This window comes from Bos indicus x Bos taurus, chromosome 22 (assembly GCF_003369695.1).
Source record: "Bos indicus x Bos taurus breed Angus x Brahman F1 hybrid chromosome 22, Bos_hybrid_MaternalHap_v2.0, whole genome shotgun sequence".
NCBI classification, from domain to species: domain Eukaryota; kingdom Metazoa; phylum Chordata; class Mammalia; order Artiodactyla; family Bovidae; genus Bos; species Bos indicus x Bos taurus.
In genome coordinates this window covers 22,060,526-22,083,625 of record NC_040097.1, presented here as the reverse complement: position 1 = coordinate 22,083,625, position 23,100 = coordinate 22,060,526, and the positions used below count along the sequence as shown (strand labels likewise).

Genomic DNA, 23,100 nt, shown 5'->3' with positions numbered 1-23,100 from the left:
AGAAGGAAATGGCAACCCACTCCAGTGTTCTTGCCTGGAGAATCCCAGGGACGGGGGAGCCTGGTGGGCTGCCGTCTATGGGGTCGCACAGAGTCGGACACGACTGAAGTGACTTAGTAGTAGTAGTAGTCCCATATGGTAGGAGGACAGTCACCACCTGTGTGGAAAGCATTTTGGAAATGGACGATCACTTCCAAGCCGTGAAAGTCATCATTGTTGAGCACAGTCCCCACAACATTGTAGGAGCACTACCGTGTTTGTTGATGAATGAATGAAGAAATGATCTCCCATCTAACTCCCTGATTCCCAAGGAAATACACAGAAATGAAGTTAAAAAGTAATGTCCAACCCAATCTCAGAAATACAGCAATGGTTAAATAAATTATGATGCATCTATAATATTACAGTCATTAAAAATAATGTTCAGTGAGTAATCCATAATATGGAAATTGACCGTTACATAGGCAAACTGAGAAACGTTTCTGTACAAAATTATATCTATTCCCATTTCCTAATTCTGTAAAAGAATATATATTTGCATAATTTATTCAACAAATATTTGTTAAGTTTTTTTTGTGTGCTAAGTACTGTGGTGATGCAAGATAAACAAAATACACAGTCATGCATTTATGGAGCTTACAGAATACGAGAGGATCTAGTTACTAAATGTTCACCACAGTAAATCAGTCATTACAAATCTGTGATTCTTAGGATAGAAAATTAAACAGTACGTTCAAGAGAGTTTAACACTGGAACCAATTGAGACTGGGAGTTCAAGGGACATGGTCTCTGGGAAAGTTATTTAAGCTGAGCCCTGAGGAGTTAACCAGGTGAGGGGTATGGTGGAGAGAAGCACTGCCAGCAGAGGGAGCCGTGCAGGCAACAGCCTGGAGGAAGCATGATGAAGAGCCCATGACCCTCTGGTGGATGACAGGGAGACCGTACCAGGGGTCTGGATGGCCCCCAGTGCAATGGAGCAGGTTCCACGGAAGGGTTTAGGGCAGCAGCTCGGTGTAATCCACTCAGCACTTTAAGAAGATCACGCTATTTCAGGTACAGAGTGGATGGAAGTGGCTCTGTGAGAATCATGCGAATGAATGAAAAGGTCACATGTCAGGGGCATGTTAGGGGCTCATGTCAACCCAGACTGGCAGATGCCAGGCAAGCCAGGGGCTCCCCTCTCGGGAGATCCACTATGGTTCCCAGAGATTGGTGAGTGGAGAAGGGGGTTTCCCTCATCACATTCTTCCACCTTCATTCCTCTTTAGCAGTGCTGAGCTCCAGCCATTGCTCTAGTCAACATATCTGTGAATGTCAGTGGAAATAGGACTCCCTCCCTCCCCACTACTAGTGAGGTCTCATTGTAAAGTCATATGTTAGCTCCAGCCAGAGGAAGCGCCGTCTCAAAATCTAGAGCAGCAGTTTCCAAGAACTAGGGATTGATTCATAGGCTACAAGGAAATGTTAGCAGTTACCCTGGAGTAGTTTGTGGGGAAAGCAAGTGCATGGGACAAAGTTCTCACCAACTTGATTTCATGCTAATTCCAAGTGATTCCTTCTAGCGCTCTGTGAAGACCCCTGGCAACTTTCTGAGCATCTGTCTTGCATTTGTCTAACAAGTTAATTAACACTTTTTGTCATTCTGGCAGCTTGGGAGGGGAGGGAAGAGGGATGTGACAGCCAGTGATGATGCCTGGGGTTAACCCTGTGTTCACCCAGCCCAAGAAGAAGGCAGGGCTAAGTTGAGCATTGTCACAGTGGGGGGCTCCACGATGACCTCTCTGATTCTGTCCACAGCTGGGGCACCCAGGGTGACTTCTCTACAACCCACGCACTGCCCGCTGTGAAGGTGAAGCTGTTCACGGAGAGCACAGGAGTCCTGGCCTTGGAGGACAAGGAGCTGGGACGGGTAAGTGCTCCCTGCAAAAATGCAAACACACTTAGAGAATACATGTAGGAAAAGATTTAGGATTTATACTCAGTTGATTATCAGCAGTGTTTTCTACCTTCATTCCTATCTGATGGGAGTATTCAACAGTCAGGTGGAATGCAGGATGATTCGTCATTACAGAGAAATAGCTCACTTGTGGCTGGATGATTAGTATCCTGGGTCCCGCCCGTTCAATACCAGCAGAGGCCAGCACCGACTGTTTTGTCCACCAAAAAATGCCCCCCACGTGTCTGAAACATCTCAAGGGGTGGTACCAATCCCTGTGAGTACCACTGAGATAATAATTCTTACTTGAATCATTTCTTTTATGAATAATTTCTTCTTTCATCTCCGCTATTGACTGACTGTGCACCAAACAGCTAGTATTTTCAGAACTCCAGTTGACTTTGTTCCTTGATGGCCTAAAGTGCTTCCGTGACTCCATAGTGAAATCAGAGCTGTAGCACAATGCAGAGATGCGTGTGATCTGGCCTCTGCCCACCTCCCCCTCCGCCTCATTTTCTGTCACCCCGCCCCTCATCCAGGTGCACTGGCATCACTGGCCAGATGTTAGTCCCTCACGCACACCAAGTTCCTTCTCATCTCAGGAGGTTTTCTCTCTGCCTGGGACCCTCTTCCCACCACCCAGCCCTCCCAGAGGCTGCTTGCTTCTCTAATAAATGCCGCCGCCTCCTCGGAGAGCCCTTTGTGGGCTGCCCGTCCTCCTTCCTTTACCCCCTCAGTTCCTTCCCTGTTCACAGCCTGCATAATTTATCACTGAGAGAATTTCCAGAAATTTTGGCTTCTGTCTCCCCTACTGGACTGTAAAAATTCCAAGGAGATAGAAAGCAATTTTGTCCTTTAAAAAAAATTAGAGTGTAGTCAGCCTACAATATTGTGTTTCAGGTGTACAGCATGGTTATTCAGTATTTTCATAGATTATACTCAAACTGACAATTATTATAAAATACTGGATATATTCCTTATGGTGTACAGTGTACCCTTGTGTATTATTTATTTTATATATAGTAGTTGTACCTCTCAGTCCCCTACCTGCTTTTTGCCCCTGCCGCCATCCCTCTTCCCACTGCAAGAGAGAGACCATGAGCATGAAACTGGACATTGTTTTGTTCACCACCCTATACCTATACCTAGAGCCCAGCACGTAGACTCTTAGTGAATTTCATTTGCACTGGTTGAATGCATAATCCCTTCTGACAGCTGTGTGACACAAACCAAGACATTTCACCTCTCTGAGCCTCTGACACATCATCTCTGTAGGATAGGGACGGAATACCTCAAGGCGTGCATACGGTACACGCGCCGAAGAGCACCAGGAAGAAGACTTTAACCAGACTTTCTTTTCCGTACCTTTGTTTTTTCATTTCCTTTAACTGGTTTTCATCTATAGAACTATATAGAATCATATTACTAGGACTTGGACCACAGATGGAAATAAGGCAAAAAGTAAACAAGACTGATAGCAAAAAGACCTCTCCCCCACATACACACCAAAGAAGGGGGATTAAAATAAGAAGAGGTTTACCTGTTTTCTTTGTGAAATGACAGATACTCATTTCCATCCCTAGGGAAAGAGACACACAGGGTAGGGGAAGGAGCCTGTCTTTTCTTTTTCTTCAGACCTTTCTTTCTCCATGAAGACTCGAATCAGGAATCATGAGTGTCTCAGAGACCTAGGATAATAGTGTTAGTAGACTCAAGTTCAGGAGGCATCAACCTGAGCCCATTCCATGGGCCTCAGGAGCCTCTTGAAATTGTTTACAGACATTGGGGCGGGGGACGTAGTAATGCTTGCTAATCCAAGTGTTTGCCAGCTTCCTAAAACAGTTTCCGCTCAGAAAAGTTAAAACCCACTGGTCTAGTCAAAGCCTTTTACTTTATAGATGAGAAAACCGCTTGCCATGGAAGGCAGGCTCCTCCGGTGCGTGCACGAGCACGCACACACGGCCACCCGCTCATTCGGGGCCCGTACACTGTTGGGCGTTTCCTGCTGGCCAGGCCACAGCCCCTCACTGACGTTTCATCTGAACCCTAGGGAGAAGGTGCCAGGAATGATGTCACCTCATCTCTAGGGCTAGCTTTACTACACCATTTTGTTCTTATGCAAAAATAAAACTCCTCTGCTGTTGGGGTGAAGACCGTGAGTTTGCCACAGCCCCTCACAGCCATTAATCTCTTAACAAATTATACTCTCCTCCAGTCTCATTACAGATTCCGCCAGATAGCAGTTTACTCTTCCTTCCTGCCAAAGAAACTTCCCCCCTTGCAGTGGAGCTGGCCTGCCTGGCCCTAGTGCTGGTGGGGCGGGCGCCCTCTGCTGGCAGCACCTCCACAGGCGGCAGCTGGGTGACAGAAGTGGTCTTTTTAACAAGGGGCAGCAGAGGATGAGATGGTTAGATAGCATCACCCACTCAGTGGACATGAATTTGAGCAAACTCTGGGAGATAGTGGAGGACAGAGGAACCTGGTATGCTGCAGAGTGAAGCTGTGCAGTCCATGAGGTTGCAGAGTCAAACACAACTTAGCAACTGAACTACAATAACAAATAGCCAATTAATGGTGCTTCCCAGGTGACTCAGTGGTAAAGTATGCACCTACCAATGCAGGAGATACAGGTTCAGTCCTTGAGTCAGGAAGATCCTCTGGAGAAGGAAATAGCAACCACTCTAGTATTCTTGCCTGGGAAATCCCATGGACAGAGGAGCGTGGTGGGCTGCACATACAGTCCCTGGGGTCACAAAGAGTCAGTCACGACTTAGTGACTGAGCAGGCAGACAGAGCCAGTTAACAGCATTGTGGTGGGTTCAGGCGCACAGCAGAGACCCAGCCATACACGCACATGTAGCCCTTCTCCCCCAAACTCCCCTCCCCCTGGATGGTGGGACTGGATGGGAGGGGAGTTTGGGGAAGATTCCTTGGACCCCTTGAATAAGTGTTTCTATGTGTTGATTCTTCCCAAGTTTGTCAGGACACAGCCACATTCCAAGATTCTAGTGCTATGTTCCTTCATGTAGTAGTATTTCATTGGTTCTATTTGTGTTTTTATGTTTCATTTTTATTAGTCTTGCTAACTAAAAAGTAGCTCATTCATATACTAAAAAAAAAAAAATAATCTAAATGGATATATAATGAAAATGGATGAACCCACCCACCTAACTTTAGTATCTTTTACCAGAGAAAAACCTTGTTTTTGATGTGTTGTGTGTTCTTCCCCAGATATTCTTAGGAAGTACAAACTTAGTCTGGACAAACATATTTGAATATATCTCTCTTTAAAAAAAGAGAGAAAAAGAACGTAGTTGGATATATATTGCTCCACACTATGCTTGAAACACCAGGATATTTGGAGATTAATCTGTATCACCACATACTGACTTCCCTCTTGTTTTCATAGCCACATACACTATGCACATGTATTTATTTAGATTGTCTCCACTCTCTGGCTATATAAACAATGCCTCTGTGAATTACCTTAAGTTTATTTCTTTCCATGTTTGTGTACATAAATAGGATAAATTTCAAAAAACTACCTTGCTGTTTGAAAATTGAAATTTGAAAGATACTACCAGATTGTCCCCTAAAGAGTGTATGTGCTCAGTCGCTCAGTTGTGCCTGACTCTTTGTTGCCCCACTAACTATAGCCCACCAGACTTCTCTGTCCATGAAATTTTCCAAGCAGGAACACTGGAGTGGATTGTGACTTCCTACTCCAGGGGATTTTCCCAACCCAGGTATCCAACCCGTGTTCCTTGGTCTCCTGCATTGGCAGGCAGATTCTTTACCATTAATACCAACTGGGAGGCCCCAAAGAGTATACCCCAATTTATAATTCTCAAAAGGCATGAGGGAATGTCTGTCTGCCCACACTCTTGCCAACACTGCAGTTCTGTCAAACACATTCATCAAATAGGATTGCAGGCCTGCCATGTCTGGTCATTTGTGCCATGCACAGAGCAAACAGGAATGACAGGAAAAAGTCCATAACCTCAGAAAATGTAAGGGATGGAGACAAAAAAACAGAAATTACAGTGTTGTGTGGTGAGTGCTCTGCTAGAGAAAGATACCTAGGGAACAGATAGCAAGGGGATATATTCTAGTCTGAGGAGCAGAAACACTGACCCAGGAGAATGCAGAGATCAGGAGAGACTTACAGGCTAAGTGTTGGAGGGGATCAGCCGGGTAAAGGCTGAGGGTAAAGCCATCCACCAGAAGGATCTGTCTGGATGCCCAGGTAATGTAGGGAAGCTGGGGCCGGCTGGCATGCAGCTTACTGCTCAGGATGGCGTGTGTTCCCACATCAGCATGACCACATCAAAGCACAGCACACATGGACCGTGGCTGAGATGACAAAGTGCTTGATTAGCAGCCTGGAATGTCTAGATGAGGTGTCTGGACTACTCAGGACTCTTGTGTGCTCATGTGCCCCCAGAAGGACCCTAATAATTCAGTGGGGCTGACACTTACAAAGGGTTTGGCAGCCTGTCAGGCACATGGCAGGGTGGGGGTGAAGATGGAGGAGGACTGCAGTGACCTCATCTCGCCATCCACCCTAGAGATGAGGTCTCCCCAGGGAGTGATCAAACGGGAAGAAGCCTTTGTAGAGCGGACAGTGATGATCTGTGGCCATTTGTGTCAGCGAATGGACAGCATATTGCCAGTGGGAAATGTGCCCAGGATCCATATGGTGGATGGCCTGTTAATGAGCTCTGGGTACACAGTGCCCGTTTCGATTTTGCCAAATGAGCAGAAGCCGAAGGAGGCCCTGGGCCTTACCTGCTGCTGTTCTGGCCCTGGTGGTGTTTCCCTTATCAGCTCCTCCCCTTCCTGTTTCCCAACTCATCACCTCTTGGGCCAAATGAGCACAGCTGATAAGGTCAGCTTCACCAAGATCAGCAGGGCCCGCTCTCTACCTCCACAGTCTGGGGAATCAGGATGTGGAACCTGATGGAGGTGGCCTAGAGGGACAGGCGTTATCTTGAGAGATAATGAGAGATCTCTACAACCCAGTGGCACTGTGACTGACTTGTTTCCTTCCAGTGGCCCAAGGCATGCTACAGTTCCCTAGTGCCAGGTAAGAGAGCTGATAACATTTTGTGATAGAAATTTCAGCTAAATCAGCCCTCACAAAATGAGCAAATGACCAAAAAGATTACTACAGAAGACCTATGATTTACAGATGATACTGGTATTACAAGTCTGGCAAAAAAATGTGAAAACGGTGGAGGTGACATGAGTCCTGCTAATGAAGAGTTCTGCCATCCATGTCATGAGATAAAAACAATGCCAGTGTGGATGTCCATCAAAACAGTATCAAATTTTCCAGTAAGTCCTCTTGAACCACGGATTGACATCTGGTATCACTAACAGTGAGCCTTGCATTACCTTTACACAGATAGCTAATGATAGTACAGAGCCACCAGCATTAGCAAGTTGTTTAAAACTAGAGTTTGAGAGTACTTCCCTGGTGGTCTGTGCTTCCATTGCAGGGGCACAGGTTCAATACCCAGTCAGGGAACTGAGATCCTGCAAGGATGGCAATGTCAAAAAAATGAATAAAATAAAAAATCAAAACAGAAGTTGTTTTTTTTTTAATCTTTAACCCTTCTTTTAAAAACTTCTGTTTGTGCATGTTTTAAAATATATGTAATGCAGTATTAATATAAAGTAAAGATACAGCATGTAAAACATACATGGATATATATTTTATATACATTTATATTAGTTTTTATATTACTAGTAATCTATTTACAGGATTTTGGCTACTTGCTTAAAAAATTTTTACTGAAGTCTGTAATGATCCAAAAATGTTGGCAGCCTCAGTTTTGAAAAATCAAGCCTTCTTGTATTTTAATCAGGTCATTAGACCTTCAGTTCAGTTCAGTTCAGTTCAGTCACTCAGTCGTGTCCAACTCTTTGCAACCCCATGAATCACAGCACGTGAGGCCTCCCTGTCCATCACCAACTCCCGGAGTTCACCCAAACTCATGTACATCGAGTCGGTGATGCCATCCAGCCATCTCATCCTCTATCATCCCCTTCTCCTGCCCCCAGTCCCTCCCAGCATCAGGGTCTTTTCCAGTGAGTCAACTCTTCACATGAGGTGGCCAAAGTATTGGAATTTCAGCCTCAGCATCCGTCCTTCCAATGAACACCTAGGACTGGTCTTTAGGATGGACTGGTTGGATCTTCTTGCAGTCCAAGGGACTCTCAAGAGTCTTCTCCAGCACCACAGTTCAAAAGCATCAATTCTTCAGCACTCAACTCTCTTCACAGTCCAACTCTCACATCCATACATGACCACTGGAAAAACCATAGCCTTGACTAGACGGACCTTTGTTGGCAAAGTAGTAACTCTGCTTTTTAATAGGCTATCTAGCTTGGTCATAACTTTCCTTCCAAGGAGTAAGTGTCTTTTAATTTCATGGCTGCAATCACCATCTGCAGTGATTTTGGAGCCCCAAAAAATAAAGTCTGACACTGTTTCCACTGTTTCCCCATCTATTTCCCTTGAAGTGATGGGGCCAGATGCCATGATCTTAGTTTTCTGAATGGTGAGCTTTAAGCCAATTTTTTTACTCTCCTCTTTCACTTTCATCAAGAGGCTTTTTAGTTCCTCTTGACTTTCTGCCATTAGACCTTAAAAGGACTCAAATGTTGGAGTTATCAAGAAGGTACACATTCTGTTTCATCAGAAAGACAGAACTGAGTGGATTAAAAAAAGGGTCAGGCCTAGAATCAGAAGGGGTCAAAAATCAGCAGGCAAGACACATCAAAGTGGGCTGATTTTATTTTCCTGCTGCTATCTCCTATTCCGCTCCGAACTCTTGCTCCTCAGTCCCACAGGAAGCTGTGTGCTCCAACCCTCCAAGTGCAGGCCAAGCCTGCATGACTGCACAGAGGCCGACACAGCCTCTGGAAGGCTGGAGTGTCCAGCCCTGAGACTCTGACTGCCTCCTCCCTCGTCCTCCTGCACACTGCAAGGGGCTGCCTTTACTGCGCCTGGAGAAAAGAGAGGCTTTGAAAACAGTCCGAACAGCATGCACCAAACCGGGGCACTCTTCCATCCCAGAAGCAGAGGCCCAGCTTTTGTCATGCCTATATTTGGTTCACATTCCCTTCGTTTAGGGGGTTTTCCAAATACTTCACTCCTCTTGAATGTGTATTCCCTAGACCCCAGGTAGCTCCTGAGTGAGAACTCTTTTGTCGTATCATGCAAAAGTGGATTTACAGGAGAAGTGGGTCCCCTTCTGGCTTCACTTACGGCATCTGTGACAATGACAGCTGGGACGGAAGACCCAAGTCACTTTGTCATCTCTGAAGCACCCTGGTGACAGGCCTTTCCTCAGAGCCTGTCCTTCTTCAAGCTGTGTGTGCTTCCCTCTAGGCCAGGACAGAGTTGGGTGCTGTGTGATGTCACATCCAGGTTGAAATGTGGGACTCTAAGCCTGTCCCATCAAATCATGTCCCTTCCGTCTTTCCCTGCAACCCTAAAGGGATTTCTCCTCTCGAAATAGCAGAAGAAATCCTGAAGAATGGGGAAAGGAATAGATGTTCTCTCTGCTATAGAAGGGTGTTTCTTTCTTTTATGCAGCCGTCTTTGAGGAGAGTAATGTGTGGAGTACATTCTTAGTTCTCTGTTGCTTTACTCAAAAGCATGATCACAGAAATTGTGATCCCTGCCCTTTCAGAATTAGCCAGGGAGAGAGAGAAGAAAGCCGAGAATGCCACTTCTGTTCTCAGGCCAGGCTGCATGGCACCAGTCAGCCGTGGTTGGTAGGTGGATCCTTGGATTTGAGTCTGATGTTTAAGCCTTAATTGCCTTCCTGCTGGCCATAGGGCATGGGTAAAGACCCTCACTTCTCAGCAGTAAAGTTTCTCATCTGTGAAAACATATCCATATTGTGTTCCTATTTTCTGGCTAAGGTGGTTGTCTTTTTTCCCTGCAGGTTATTCTCCATCCCACACCCAACAGCCCCAAACAGTCAGAGTGGCACAAAATGACAGTCTCCAAAAACTGCCCCGATCAAGACCTCAAAATCAAACTCGCTGTCCGAATGGACAAACCTCAGAATATGAAGCATTCTGGGTAAGTGCTCCTTCTCTGAGGGGTAATCTCTTCATTCATTTCTTTATTAAAAAAAAAAAAAAAAGTTGATCTTTGGAGAATGACATGGAAGAAAATATAAAGAAATATATGAGAGATTATTAAAATTCATGACTGTGATATTTACTATAGACTTCCTTAATCCTTATGATTATTGTATTTGCATTTTTGCTACACTCTCAGGATAGTTGTTTCTTTCTCCTTTTCTAAAAAAATTTCCAGTGCAATTCAAAACCTTCCCAGGCCCAGGCTGGGTGATTCTGGTTTATGAGGTTTTACTGGCTTCACAGACCTTCTTAAAGGCATGTAGATCTTTCTGACTCTCCGACACACGCACTTACACTTTCATTAACAGCCACATCCGGGATGTGTGGGCAGTTGCCTTAGGCAACCTTCAAACAATCAATTCACATTGAATCAGTTTTAGTGTGTAGCATAGCATTTAAATTAACCACAAAGTGGAAAATTTGTCTTAAGTTTCTTAAGATTTGAGAGGAATGACCAATAAAGTAATTTCAAGTACGATTAAAAAAATAGATAAAATGTGGTTCTATTTTATAGATCAAACCAGTGGTTTGTACAGAAAATGTTTATTGACACGTGGGTTTATATTGAGCACTATCACCCAAAGCTAAATTGCTTGGACCCCACAAGCTCAGAAAATGTGATCACTTAGAAAGGAGTTGGGCCATTTAACTCTGATGAGGGCAATGCTTAACCAATGAAAGGGAGTGGGTTGTTTTCCAAGGATTCTGCACGTACCACAGCCAACCAGCTGTCATTCTGCTTCAAGTGGTAAAACTGACACGAAAATTGACGCTTGGTTATGTGCTAAATATTTGGGGAATTCATAAACCATATACCAGGGACTGGCCACTGGTTAGGATAGATTTAAACAGAAGCCCATGAGAGATCCAGAGGGATGAGAGGTCCAGCAGTGTGGTCAGGATAGGCGGTTCACATCCCAGCAACTGAGCAGACCACGGCAGCCTGTGATCCGCGTGAAGAGCATTACTCTGGTCTTGGTGCTTCCAGACTCTAGGGAACAGAGAAGGCTCAGGATTTGAGGGAAAGATAGATACTTACCAGCCAGGGCATTGGAGGGAGTCAGATCAAGCAAAGGGCTCCCACAAACTAAGGACCAGGTACTGAACCTGGGCTCTGGCTTAGATTTGAGGAATTTCCATGGCATTATCTGGTGGCCAGACTATTCCTAGAGTGTGAGGTGGGATTTTGGCAAAGCTCTTCTGCCTGTGGCCGTGTAAAGGCTGTAGGGGAGTGAGCCAGGGCTCTGTATATGCTCTGTCCTTTTTCAGCCGTCCATCATGAAGGGCATCCAGTTTTGCTTCAGTTACATTAGCAACGCATGAAAATGTTTGTGATATGTTTCTGAGGTCAGCTTTTCCTCCTTCTCATATTCCTGGCGCTTATTCCCAAAATGTTAAATGGGATTTCTCCCTAAAATCTCTTCTTGTTCAATATAAACATCCTACTTTTAAGACAAAGGATTTGAGAATTCTGTTGGGTTCCTATGGCACCCAGAAACAGATTATGGGTCTGAAGCAGACATTGTCTCATAAATACTTGGTAAGTATTTGCTAAAGGAACACGAACATGAGTGAGCAGTATGGAGGTGATAAGGGCAAAGTGAAGAGGATAAAGTAGACAAAAAAGAGAATATGAATGAATATATCTGTCCTTAAACATGCTTCAAAAAAAAAAACTTCCTTAAAAAGATCAGTAGCTCACCCCACTTTCTAGGCCCCTTTGAAGCTCTGAACTAGGAATTTTATAAACACTCTGTTCTTTCATCCCCACTGCAAACACTTGACACACATATCCCTTTCCTCATCAGACAAATTCCTGTTTCTTACACTCTCTTCGTTTCTCTAACCAATCTGGGTTAAGTAATTTTTCTCTTGATGCATTTATAGAATTATTAACATGTTTCAGGCCATCTTGAGCTTATGGATGACAGGAGAAGTCTGTAACTCACTTCTGATGGGCTCCACAGCTATTTCAGTTTACTAAGCTGCCATTTAAAAACTACCTCTGCCAGGAAATACACCAGAAGGGCATAAAGCTGCTCTGAAAAGTGAATGGTGGTGGCCTTAAAACATGGTCTGACCCACTGCGCCTTAAGATCAGAATGACCTTAGCTACTCAAGGGATGGTGTGAGGAAAATAAAAATGTTCTCAACTATATATTTTTTTGCATTTGAACTTAAAATAGCTTTATGAAGCCCTATTATATGGGGAAGGAGGATAGAAATATCAGAATAGTGTCAGAGCTTAAAGAATGAGAGAAAGGAATTTTTAAGAATTACAGCTGAGATTATATTGGGTTGGTGAAAAAGTTTGTTTGATTAGTGAATACATTGTTCAATGAAGTTCTTGGTGAAAATGAAAAATAGGTTTTTAAATTATACTTAAAACTGAACGGACTTTTTGGCCAACCCAATAAATTGTATCTACTTCAATGTTTGTTAAAATTCTAAAGGAAACGTTAGAATTACTATGATTTACTCTTTTTTGTGTGTGGACTATGGTTCCTGGAATGAGCCACTGGGCCATTTGAATAGCTTTCTTTATTAAATGGGAAATTGTCAGCGAGAAAATCAACACTGGTCTTTGGCTTTAAGGTATGAGTATTGGGGATGTTTAAGAATGAGCATCTCTTCAATGACTTTCTAATTTTTCATCTTTTCTATCCATTTGATGCTTTCAGGTTCTGGAATTGCATGCATTTGCATTATCTCATTTTACCCCTGAAACAGCCTCCCAAGAATTAGGTATCATTATCCCTCCATCTTAATAAATAGTCTTTCCCTTCACTCAGCTGCTCAGACCAAGACCCTTGGAGTCATCTGTGACAGGTTTCTGTCTCCCACCCTTCATCTCACCCGTCATTAAGCCCTCTTCATTCCCCCCTAAGGTAAATGTAGAGTTAGCCTCTCATCACCACCACTGCACCCCTCACTTGCTGCACTTGCCCCGTAAGCAGTTCCCTGGCTGCTGCCCTTGCTTCCTGTCAGCTGTTTCCCAATCTGAAGCCAGTGTAATGTTTTTGGAAAAATGCAAGTCAGATCCTACCACTTGAATGCTGGAAAATCTCCAGTGATTCCCCAAGCTCATTTAGAATAAAGGTCAATGTTGTTCCCATGGCTCCAAGGCCCTACCTGATAAGGACTCCACTGCCTGTATCATGGCTCCAGCCTCACAGGCCCCCTTGCTCTTCACCAAGGACTTCACGTGTACCCCCATCTCAGAGCCCTTGTTGCCACTATTTCCTCTGCCTTGGAAGTCCCTTCTCCCCCACCCAGATATCCACATGGCTCACCTTGATTGCTGCACCTCTCTGCACCTTATCAGATGCCTTTCCTGGCCCTTCTGTCCTCTCTCTACCTTTTTCTCTCTCTCACCATTCTTTGTTTCACCAGAGCACTTACAGTCATCTCACATACCAGCTATTTCTTCATTTACTATTTTGTTATCTATCTTCCCTACTGTACTTTGAGTTCCTTATCAACGGAGGCATTTGTTGTCTTTGTTCAAAGAAGCTAGTACAGTGCCTGACTGTACTAAAAGTTCAGTAAATTTGTTGCTGTATAAATGAATATGGACGAATGAATGTCCACTTTACAAATAGGAAAACTGAGGTTTATAGTGGTGAGCTCACTTGCCCAGGGCAGAGTAAGCATCAGAGCCAGGTCTAGAATTGTGTTATTTCTTTCCATTTGAAATGAAAGAAATCAACTTGATGGAAGACCTGAAACATAAATAAAATACAAAGCTTCCCATGGCTCCACTGGGAATTCATTCAGTGAACCACAGTCCACTCAAGCAGAAGTAATTTATAGCAATGCTTCTGGGTTTTTTGGGCTGATTTTTTTAATTTAATAAAAACTGTAAAACTTAAATCCAAAAAGTTCAACAAACACATGTTTAAGAAACATGGAAAAAAAACCTGTAGAAAAACAGTGTAAGTATAATGTTAATAACCAGTGATAAAGAGCAAATCATAAAAGCAGCCGGAGGACAACAAAATGTTGCACACACAAGAACAAAACTGTAGAGGGGAGGAGAGGGTGAGATGTACGGAGAGAGTAATGTGGAAACTTACATTACCCTGTGTAAAATAGATAGCCAAGGGGAATTTGCTGTATGTCTCAGGAAACCCAAACAGGGGCTCTGAGGGAGGGAGATGGGAGGAAGGAGGGGATATATGTATACCTACCACTGATTCATGTTGATATTTGACAGAAAACAACAAAATTACGTAAAGCAATTATCCTTCAATTAAAAAATAAATAAATTTTAAAAAGAACAAAACAGTGCTTGTTAGAAACATTATAAGTGAGGGCCTTCCCTGGTGGCCCAGTGGCTAAGACTCCATGCTCCCCTTGCAAGGGGCCCAGGTTTGATTCCTGGCCGGGGAACTAGATCCCACATGCTGCAACTCAGACCTAGTGCAGCCAAAATAAATAAATAAATGTAGTTTTCAAAATGCTTAAAAAAAGAAGCATTACAAGTGGGAAGGCAGAGGAGCAACACCTTTAATGTTCTCAGATCTATATACCCAACAAAAACATCTTTCAAAATGACTGACAGAATTGTCAGCCATGTTTCTTAAAATCCCCTCTCCTCTTCCATCTTTTCAGCTGTGCCATTGCTCTAGACTTCTTGTGCTTCAAAACGATCACATTCTTCTTCCTGTCCCATCAGTCTTCAAGGCACCACTCATTTTGACCTAGTCTCTCTGTCAGTACTACCTAAAATGACCTACTTGAATATATTTGGGATTCCACTTTATTTCCCATGGGCTTATTTTCTATAATTAGATCAATTAAATCAAGTTAGCTGATAATGTTGTTTAAATCATCTAAATTCTTACTGATTTTCTGTAAATCATTGAAGTCTGACTATAATTGTGGCTTTCTTTCTTTCTACCTGAGAGTGCTGTCCATTTTTACAGCATGTGTTTTGAAGCCGTCCATCTTTGCGTCATACATTTTGAAGCTCTGTTATTAGAAGCATCAACATTTAAAATGACCATATCTCCTTGATAAATTGACCCTTTTATCACTATAAATTGATTTTTATCCCTGGTAATATTTGGCCCTGAAATTTATTTGGCATGACAGTAATAAATATAAACACTCCAGATTTTTTAAAAACTAATGTTGGCATTGTAAATCCTTTTGCATCCTTTTATTTTCTTGCCTATTTGTGTCTTTAGATTTAAAGTGTATTTCTTGCAGGGATCATAGAGTTAGGTCTGCCTTTTTAAATCCAACCTGAAGATCTCTGCCATTGGGCATTAGATATCCTTTTAATTGGGATATTCGGCCTGTTTCTGTTTAATGTGGTTATTGCTAAGGTTAAGTTTAAATTAAATTGGTATCTGTCATCTTGATGTTTGTTTTCTGTATATCCCAACTGATATTTATTCCCTTTTTTTCCTACCTTCTTTTGAACTAGTCGAATACTTTGATTCCATTTTATCTTCTTCATTGTATTGCTTTATATAAATGCCAATTTATATAAATCCCAAGTGACTAGAATGTACTCCTCTCTGAACCTCATTTTGCTCAGCATAAGATGGAGGTAATGATAATATTTGTCCTAGAGGATTAAATGAGTTGATAAATGTAAAGCATGTAGGGCAGGATCTGAAACATGGGAAGAGCTACGGCCGCAGCTAGAGAAGAGCTGGTAGTGGTGGCTGTTGTCATCGTCCATGTCATTTGCTTTCATCTATACTTTGCACCTTTTCTCAGTGCATGCCTCTTCCTGCTGAGATGCTGCAGGAAGATGGAAGCACCTGGAGCCTTAGCACTTGGTAATCTCTTTCATTCCTCAATGAATGAAGGGAAGCATCCTAGTAGTAATAATGGCTTTTGTCCTCTTGTGATTGGTCTTCTTAGGAAAAAGTCTCATGAAAAATTTCCAGCAACAACAACAAAAAGGGATCTCCGCCTTATTATATTGTGATGGTCCAGGCACCATGGTGACACAGGAGTAGAGGAACACAGAGGAGAGCTGTTACAGCCTCCTACATGCTGAGGACTGAGGCTCACTCTCCACTTCAACCCAGGTGGCACTTCATTCATTTCTAGGCTCCTCCGTGACTTCTGGTTCCACGGTCCCCCTACAATGAAACCTCCGCCTCCCTGGTTCCAGGTCTCTCTTAGCCACCTCTACCCCTTTGTAAGGGGAAAGTGATTCTGGCAGATGTCGTGGAGGGCCATGTACTCTTCTCCCTGCGCTAGAGGCTCATCCCTAGGCACCCGAGGAGACACCCGAAGATACACATCAACATTTCCCCACGAATAGCCATTGAACACTGTCCGTGTGCTCACCTAGTACTAAACACAGACAATACTTAATAAACAGAGCTGGTACATTCACAGACTCTGCTTGGAAGACTGCCCCGTGGTTTTGTTTTTACACAAATGACAACTATGCAAGCCTCACCCTGGGTGCTCCTCTGCTAGGTGGTCCCGGAGCAGAGGGATGCTGGCACCGGGGACTCCTCCATGCGTACCCTGGGTGCTCCTCTGCTAGGTAGTCCCAGAGCAGAGGGATACTGGCACCAGGGACTCCTCCATGCGTACCCTGGGTGCTCCTCTGCTAGGTGGTCCCGGAGCAGACGGATGCTGGCACCAGGGACTCCTCCATGCATACCCTGGGTGCTCCTCTGCTAGGTGGTCCCGGAGCAGAGGGATGCTGGCACCAGGGACTCCTCCATGCGTTTGCTCACGATTTCCTGGACCCAAAGTTGAACTGAACCCAAGTGGATCTTTCTCCTCCCTTTGTAGTCCTTTGTAGTTCACTCCGGACTCGCATAGAGCTAAAATGCCACCAGTGAATGGCAGGCATGTCAGTGTCTCACAGGCATGGATTTTAAGAAAATGTTACAAGCAAGGGTATGTTAGAAGCATGATGCAGAGTTTTGCCTGGAGCCTCAAACCCAAATATGTGAACCTTGCTTTATTTCCCAGTAGTTGTGTGCCAGAAGCTGAACACAATTGAAATAGAGAATCCAATGATGAGTCCTTTACAGAGTTGGTAATTGCCTATATTGGGTTGACCAAAAAGTTTGTTTGGGATTATCTGTGACATGATATGAAAAACCCAAACTTGCTGGCCAACTCAATAATTCTTTCTACTAGGACTATTTTTTACTACTAATAATAACAACAAACATCCGTAATGCCTAACATTACTGAGCACTTACTGTGTGCCAGTTACTATGTAAGTCGTCATCATCACTCCTCACAACAACCAAATGAGGTAGGTAGATGCTGTGCCAGCCCCATTTGACAGCTGAGTAAACTGAGGCATGGGGTAGCTAAGCCAAAAGATAGCTAATGGCAGGCTAATTCCCACCTCAGTACTTCCACCTTGAGTTTAAGATGTAACCCTCAGCTTAGCTTAGGCTCACAGTGCTATAATATTGATATGTCTGTTCCCAAATCCAGATTTCTACATATCTGGATGGCTTGAAGAGACAGCTGAAGGCCACTGCCCACACAGGTCTGTCTGTGAAATGAGGAGCTGGAGTGTGAGGTGGGAAGTGGGGGGAACCACCTGTATATCTACAGTGAAAGAATTCCATCTGCTCCAGGTGCATTCCATTCTGCTTAAGGAGCATGTTCCAACCTAAGAAAATACAGAGCTGGAGCTGGCTAGACAGAAACAGTACCTTGTAGCCCTCAATTTTTCTCAGTTTTGACATCTTCTGTTATGTGCCAGATTAGCAATAAATTCTGAGGAAAACCTCAGATGGAAAACCCTTCTTTCAGGCAAACCAAATGATACTTTCTAAAGGAGGATTAATTTTTCTCTGATCTCACTCAGCTTTCTTGTTCAGTAGCTTTTAACCACAAGTCTTCTCTGATTGGAATAGCCGTTCATGTTCTTAGTTCAATAAAAAAGCCAAAGTTTGTGATTCACAAGAGGAAGAATCGCATGCTGAAAGGGCAGTCCAGAGCACTGTTCCAGGTGTAAATTCTGGTGATATCACTCACCAGCTGGAAGCCCTAGGGAAGTTACTTGAGCTTTCTGAACTCCATTTCCCTTAGCTGTGACAATACGAGTGTGACATAGTGACACAGTGAGTAGTAAGTTCTTACTTTGTGCCAGATATTGTTCTAAGCACTTTCTACTTCATTAGCTACTTGAATCCTTACAACAGTGCTTGAAGTAGGTACTATTATTATTATCCCCATTGTACAGAGGAGAAAACTGAGGCAGAGATGTTTAGTAATTTGCCGAAGGTCACTCCGGAGCCTAGGCAATATGGCTCCAGATTCAAGCTCTTAACTCCTCCAAGTGGGTATAATCAATTCATGTAAAGTACTGAGCACAGCACAGAAGATTAGTAAGACTTCACTAAGCAGTAGCTAGTATTTCTGTTATGAAGGAGAAAAACTAATGATTCCATATGAATTCCATTCTGCGACTTCAGGTGAACTCGTTTTCCTACTTGAGTTCTCCTCAGTTAAAACTGCACTTTATGGGACTTCCCTGGCAGTCCAGTAGTTAAGACTTTGCCTTCCGATGCAGGGGGTGTGGTTTGATTTCTGGTCAGGAACTAAGATCCCACATGCCTTGTGGCCAAAAAAGCCAAAACATAAAACAGAAGCAGTATTGTAACGGATTCAATAAAGACTTTAAAAATGGTCCACACCAAAAAAAAAAAAAAATCTTAAAAGAACTATAACTCTTTAGATATAGTAGCTGTGTTTGTTTTTTGTGAATCTCTTTATACAGATTTAGGTCAAGAAGAAAGAAAAACTGGGTAGTAGCTGCTAGAAAAGTATGAGACTGTTACAGTCTTACCAGTCATTACTAAAAACACAAAAACCTTTGCCCATTGTCTTTATTTGATCTTTCATCTATTTCCCTGTGTACATATGTGCAAGGACAGAACTTACCACATATGTAGCTGTTAATAACTGTTAGTAATGATATGCTTATGTATGTTTTATAATTAGACTGACATTCATTGTGCATCTACTTCTTGCCATACTTTGTACTTATACTTCACAAGCATCATCTCATTTAATCCCCACAACAACCCTGCAAGAGAGAGCTGTTTCTGGCCATGCTTTTCCAGAGTACCAAGTGGTAAGTATCTTGTCCAACACCTTGGATTAAGCAGAAAAACTAGAACTGGAAGAGTATACTCTTAATCAGTAGAAACTAATAAGCCACTCTCTCCTTAGACCTGGCTGAGGCTTCCTTTTAAGGTCCATTTCTTCCGTGGATACATTAATATATTTCAAGAAGGTTAAGAGCACTGTCCAAGGCAGCTAGGTGATCCACATAGCCAGAGCTGACCGTGTTGGCCTCAGAGCTGATAAACTTACCAGCCAGCCAGCCTTTTCCACAGCCTCAGCCACCATCCTCTGGTCTGCACCCCTGTAAACCTCTCCTCAGTGATTTCCCTGCCTTCCCTCTTGCCCTTTCAATCCACAGTGCCTTAAGCACCCAGCAGCTGCTGGGATCATCTTAATTACAAACGTAAGCGTCTCACTACCCCCTGCTTGAAACGCTCTCATAGTTGCCCATTCTTATTTAGATGGAGTGTATTCCTGATCTAGTTGACCCATTACCACTGATGCTACACAACACTGTTTATGATACACAGATAAGCATATAGTTAAAGAGTTACATATTTTAATGTGTATTATGCAGTATAACATAAAATTCGTATATCAGTATAAACATGATATGACAATTCCTTTCAAAATAAACTTATTCATGTTAAATAAGTCAAGTTGAAGAAAAAAAAAAGGCAAGTAAATTATATGATAGATGGACTGATTTGGAATAAATCATGGAAGTGCAGTGTGAGTGGCCGAAGTTGGGGACCCCCCTCATGTCTACAGGGGAGACTCAGTGAAAGTGTTTCCCCAGGGAAATCCATGCTAGAATGTGCAGATGGTAGGATCCGTCCTGAGGCCAGAAGGAGGATGCAAATCATTCTGGTCTGTGGTTAACCATGGCCCTCAAATGTGGGCTGGGACTGAAAGAGGGGAGGTGTGGGCAGAGTGAGGAACTTTGCAGGAGGTAAAAATCAGCTATACTTGCGACTGAGGAAGGTGCATGGATGACTCTGGTCTGTGGCTGAAGGTCTGAGTGCTTTGGCCACCAGCCACTCCCAGAAGCCCCTGACATTTGTCAAACAGTCTACGTTTTCATTAGGTGCATTCTTCATTACGTTCCAAAGCGGAAATTCTGTCTGATCGCACGTGAAGTGGGAACTTGGAAGTAGGCCAGTTGGTTTTTGATAGCAGGTAAAGCCAGTTTGGGAACTCGAGGATTTGAATGCATTTGAGTATGACCAGGTCTCTCTTCACCTGATCCAATAGAGCCTGAAAAGCACCAGCCTCACTTCCTTAATCAGTGCCAATTCAACATGTATCAGTCCACAAGGCTGGGGGTGGGGGATAATTCATGAATCAGTAACAGTCAGTTACACTGATAATAGAATCTTTGAAGTGTGCCTTTGTAATTCTTAAACTTCCTTAATTTTTTTTTTTCCTGTATGAAGAATGATTTCCATCAACAGATGCGCATTTGGGGGAGGAGGGAGAGGTTTAGGGAGGACTTGCTACGTCAGCTTGAAACTTCCTTTCTGTATCGTACCTTCATGTGCCAGAATCACAGCAAAAGCAAACAAGGGAAGTTTTTCCCGAGTAAGACTTGAGAAGAGGTGCAAGAGTTGGAGTTGTAATATTTAGCACTGTTCTTTTCTCTCTTATGCAGCAGTAGGAGTTTCCCTACCTACAAGACTTTTAGCACATAAACAAATTAAGGTGCAGTGTAACATTTTCCAAGGTGCTTTCTGGAATCCGCCAAGGAATTTAAGTCAAGTCTGATTGATGGGCCACAGTGCTTTCTATAAGTGGAAGTAAATCCTGCCTACTGTTCCTTATCCTCAACCACACCCCAGAATCTGCTTTCTGTTTCTGCGTCCTGTGGATTTGCTTGTCCATGAGCACCCAGCTCATGGTAAAGCAAATTAAACAGCGCGCTTGCTCAAGCTTAATGCACCTCTGGTCTTTTTCTTTTCTCTAGGTATTTATGGGCCATCGGTAAGAATGTCTGGAAGAGATGGAAGAAGAGATTCTTTGTCTTAGTGCAGGTAACTCTTCAACTCTAATATCAAACTTAAGAGCCATTATTTTTAAACACTTGATAGGATCCATTAATGTTTTGAGGGTTCCCTGGTGGCTCAGACAGTAAAGATTCCACCTGCAATGTTGGAGACCTGGGTTCAATCCCCAGGTTGGGAAAATCCCCTGGAGGAAGGCATTGCAACTCCACTCCACTCCAGTATTCTTGCCTGGAGAATCCCCATGGACAGAGAAGCCTGGGCCTGGCTATAGTTCATGGGGCTGCAAAGAGTCGGACATGACTGAGCGACTAAGCACTTTAATGTTTTTTATATAATTTACCTTAAGTGCACAAAGCTCAAGTGTTTAACTCAATGAGCTTCTATTTATTATATATCCATGCAGTCACCATTCAGAGGGATACAAAACATTTCTAGTACCTAGATGGCTCGTTTTCCTACTTTTACGTCGCTTTAAAATTCTAAACATTAATACATGCTAATTACTTTTTAATTCTAACAATACAGAAATATATATGAAAGGTGGTAACAGTAAACCCTCACCAGGGCCCAGGGAGAGAGCAAGCATGTGCCTGATTATGGCAACAGGGACATTAACACTGTTTTACAAGAATCTGCTGTTTCTAAAAGCATGAAGATAGTCATTATGAGAAAAGCCAGAATTTAGTTGGACTTTTTACATCTTTTTCTTTGTTTCATTTGTTTGATTGTGAGTTATCTGTGGAAAAACATTCCAGTCTCACTGATTTCTGAGGCTTCCAGATCCCCAGTAATTAAGATTACCTTTCTAAACATATCTTTCCACGTAGATTTAAAAAAAAAAAATAACCGAACTCTTCATGTTGTTTATTAACATGTTTTTTTTTTTGTTTTTGAACACAAATCATTGTAGACACTGTTTCACGAATGTGTGTATCACTCAGATTCTAATACCTGTGGAGTTTTCATTTTTGATGTCCTTTGGGCCTCTCCAGTTGGGACTGTTACTAACTGTGCAGCCAGGAACATCTCTGTATATATAGATGCAGGTGTAGGTACAGATATTGATACTAATAATACACTAGAAATATATAAATGATATCATTGCTCTCTTCTGTGCTTCCTTAAGAAAAACATAATTCCAGAATAGTAATATGTACCCTTGAAAAATCTCTCTCTCTCTCTCTCTTTTTTTTTTTTTTTTGGTTTGTTTGCTTTTTGCATCTGGATTTTTCAGTTTATAAAGGAATTTGCCATTACCGCTTTTTAATTTGTAAGTTTCACCAGAGCATGTAAACTATAATTCATTTTGCCAAAATTAATTTATGCTGTACTTTGAAACATGTCATAAAGTGAGTCAACTTGTAATTTAAATTTAAGTGACTAAAGGTGGTTTTGGGTTACTCTGTTGGCTATGGGGCCTCCCTGGTAGCTCAGCTGGTAAAGAATCGCCTGCAGTGCAGGAGACCCTGGTTCAATTCCTGGGTTGGAAAAGATCCCCTGGAGAAGGGAACGGCTACCCACTCTAGAATTCTGGCCTGGAGAATTCCATGGACAGAGAATCCTGGCGGACTACGGTCCTTGAGGTTGCAAAGAGCCTTGACTAGTATTTTGGGCTCTACCAATTCCGAAACCTCACAGTAAAGCAGCTGCGCCTTAGTCTAAATGGCCCTGAAAGTTCTACCAATCCTGAGCTTCTAAGGCTAGACCTTCTGTGGATCTACTCAAGCCTCTGCTGAGCCTCTAAGGCAGACTTCATCTCTCTAGCTGTAAGCAAGACGTGATCTTTGCTTTCATGATTGCTCTAGGGTACAACAAAACCTCAAAATAAATTAACCAAAGGAAAACTTTAGAATTTTTCCCACCCTTTCAAATGAGCCACGTCTAAGTGATAGAAGACATTTAATCCTTCAGTAC

General features: G+C 43.0%; 1 protein-coding gene across 27 annotated transcripts in view; it reads left to right on the top strand.

The window, feature by feature from the left end:
- CADPS (calcium dependent secretion activator) overlaps window positions 1–23,100 on the top strand; it is a 471,796-nt gene that overhangs the window by 281,554 nt on the left and 167,142 nt on the right. For all 27 annotated transcript variants that reach the window (XM_027523777.1, XM_027523803.1, XM_027523802.1 and 24 more), the window contains exons 7-9: window positions 1,798–1,909; window positions 9,898–10,037; window positions 21,147–21,213. In XM_027523777.1, coding sequence (XP_027379578.1) covers window positions 1,798–1,909; window positions 9,898–10,037; window positions 21,147–21,213 — 319 coding nt within the window. The remainder of the gene's footprint in view (window positions 1–1,797; window positions 1,910–9,897; window positions 10,038–21,146; window positions 21,214–23,100) is intronic.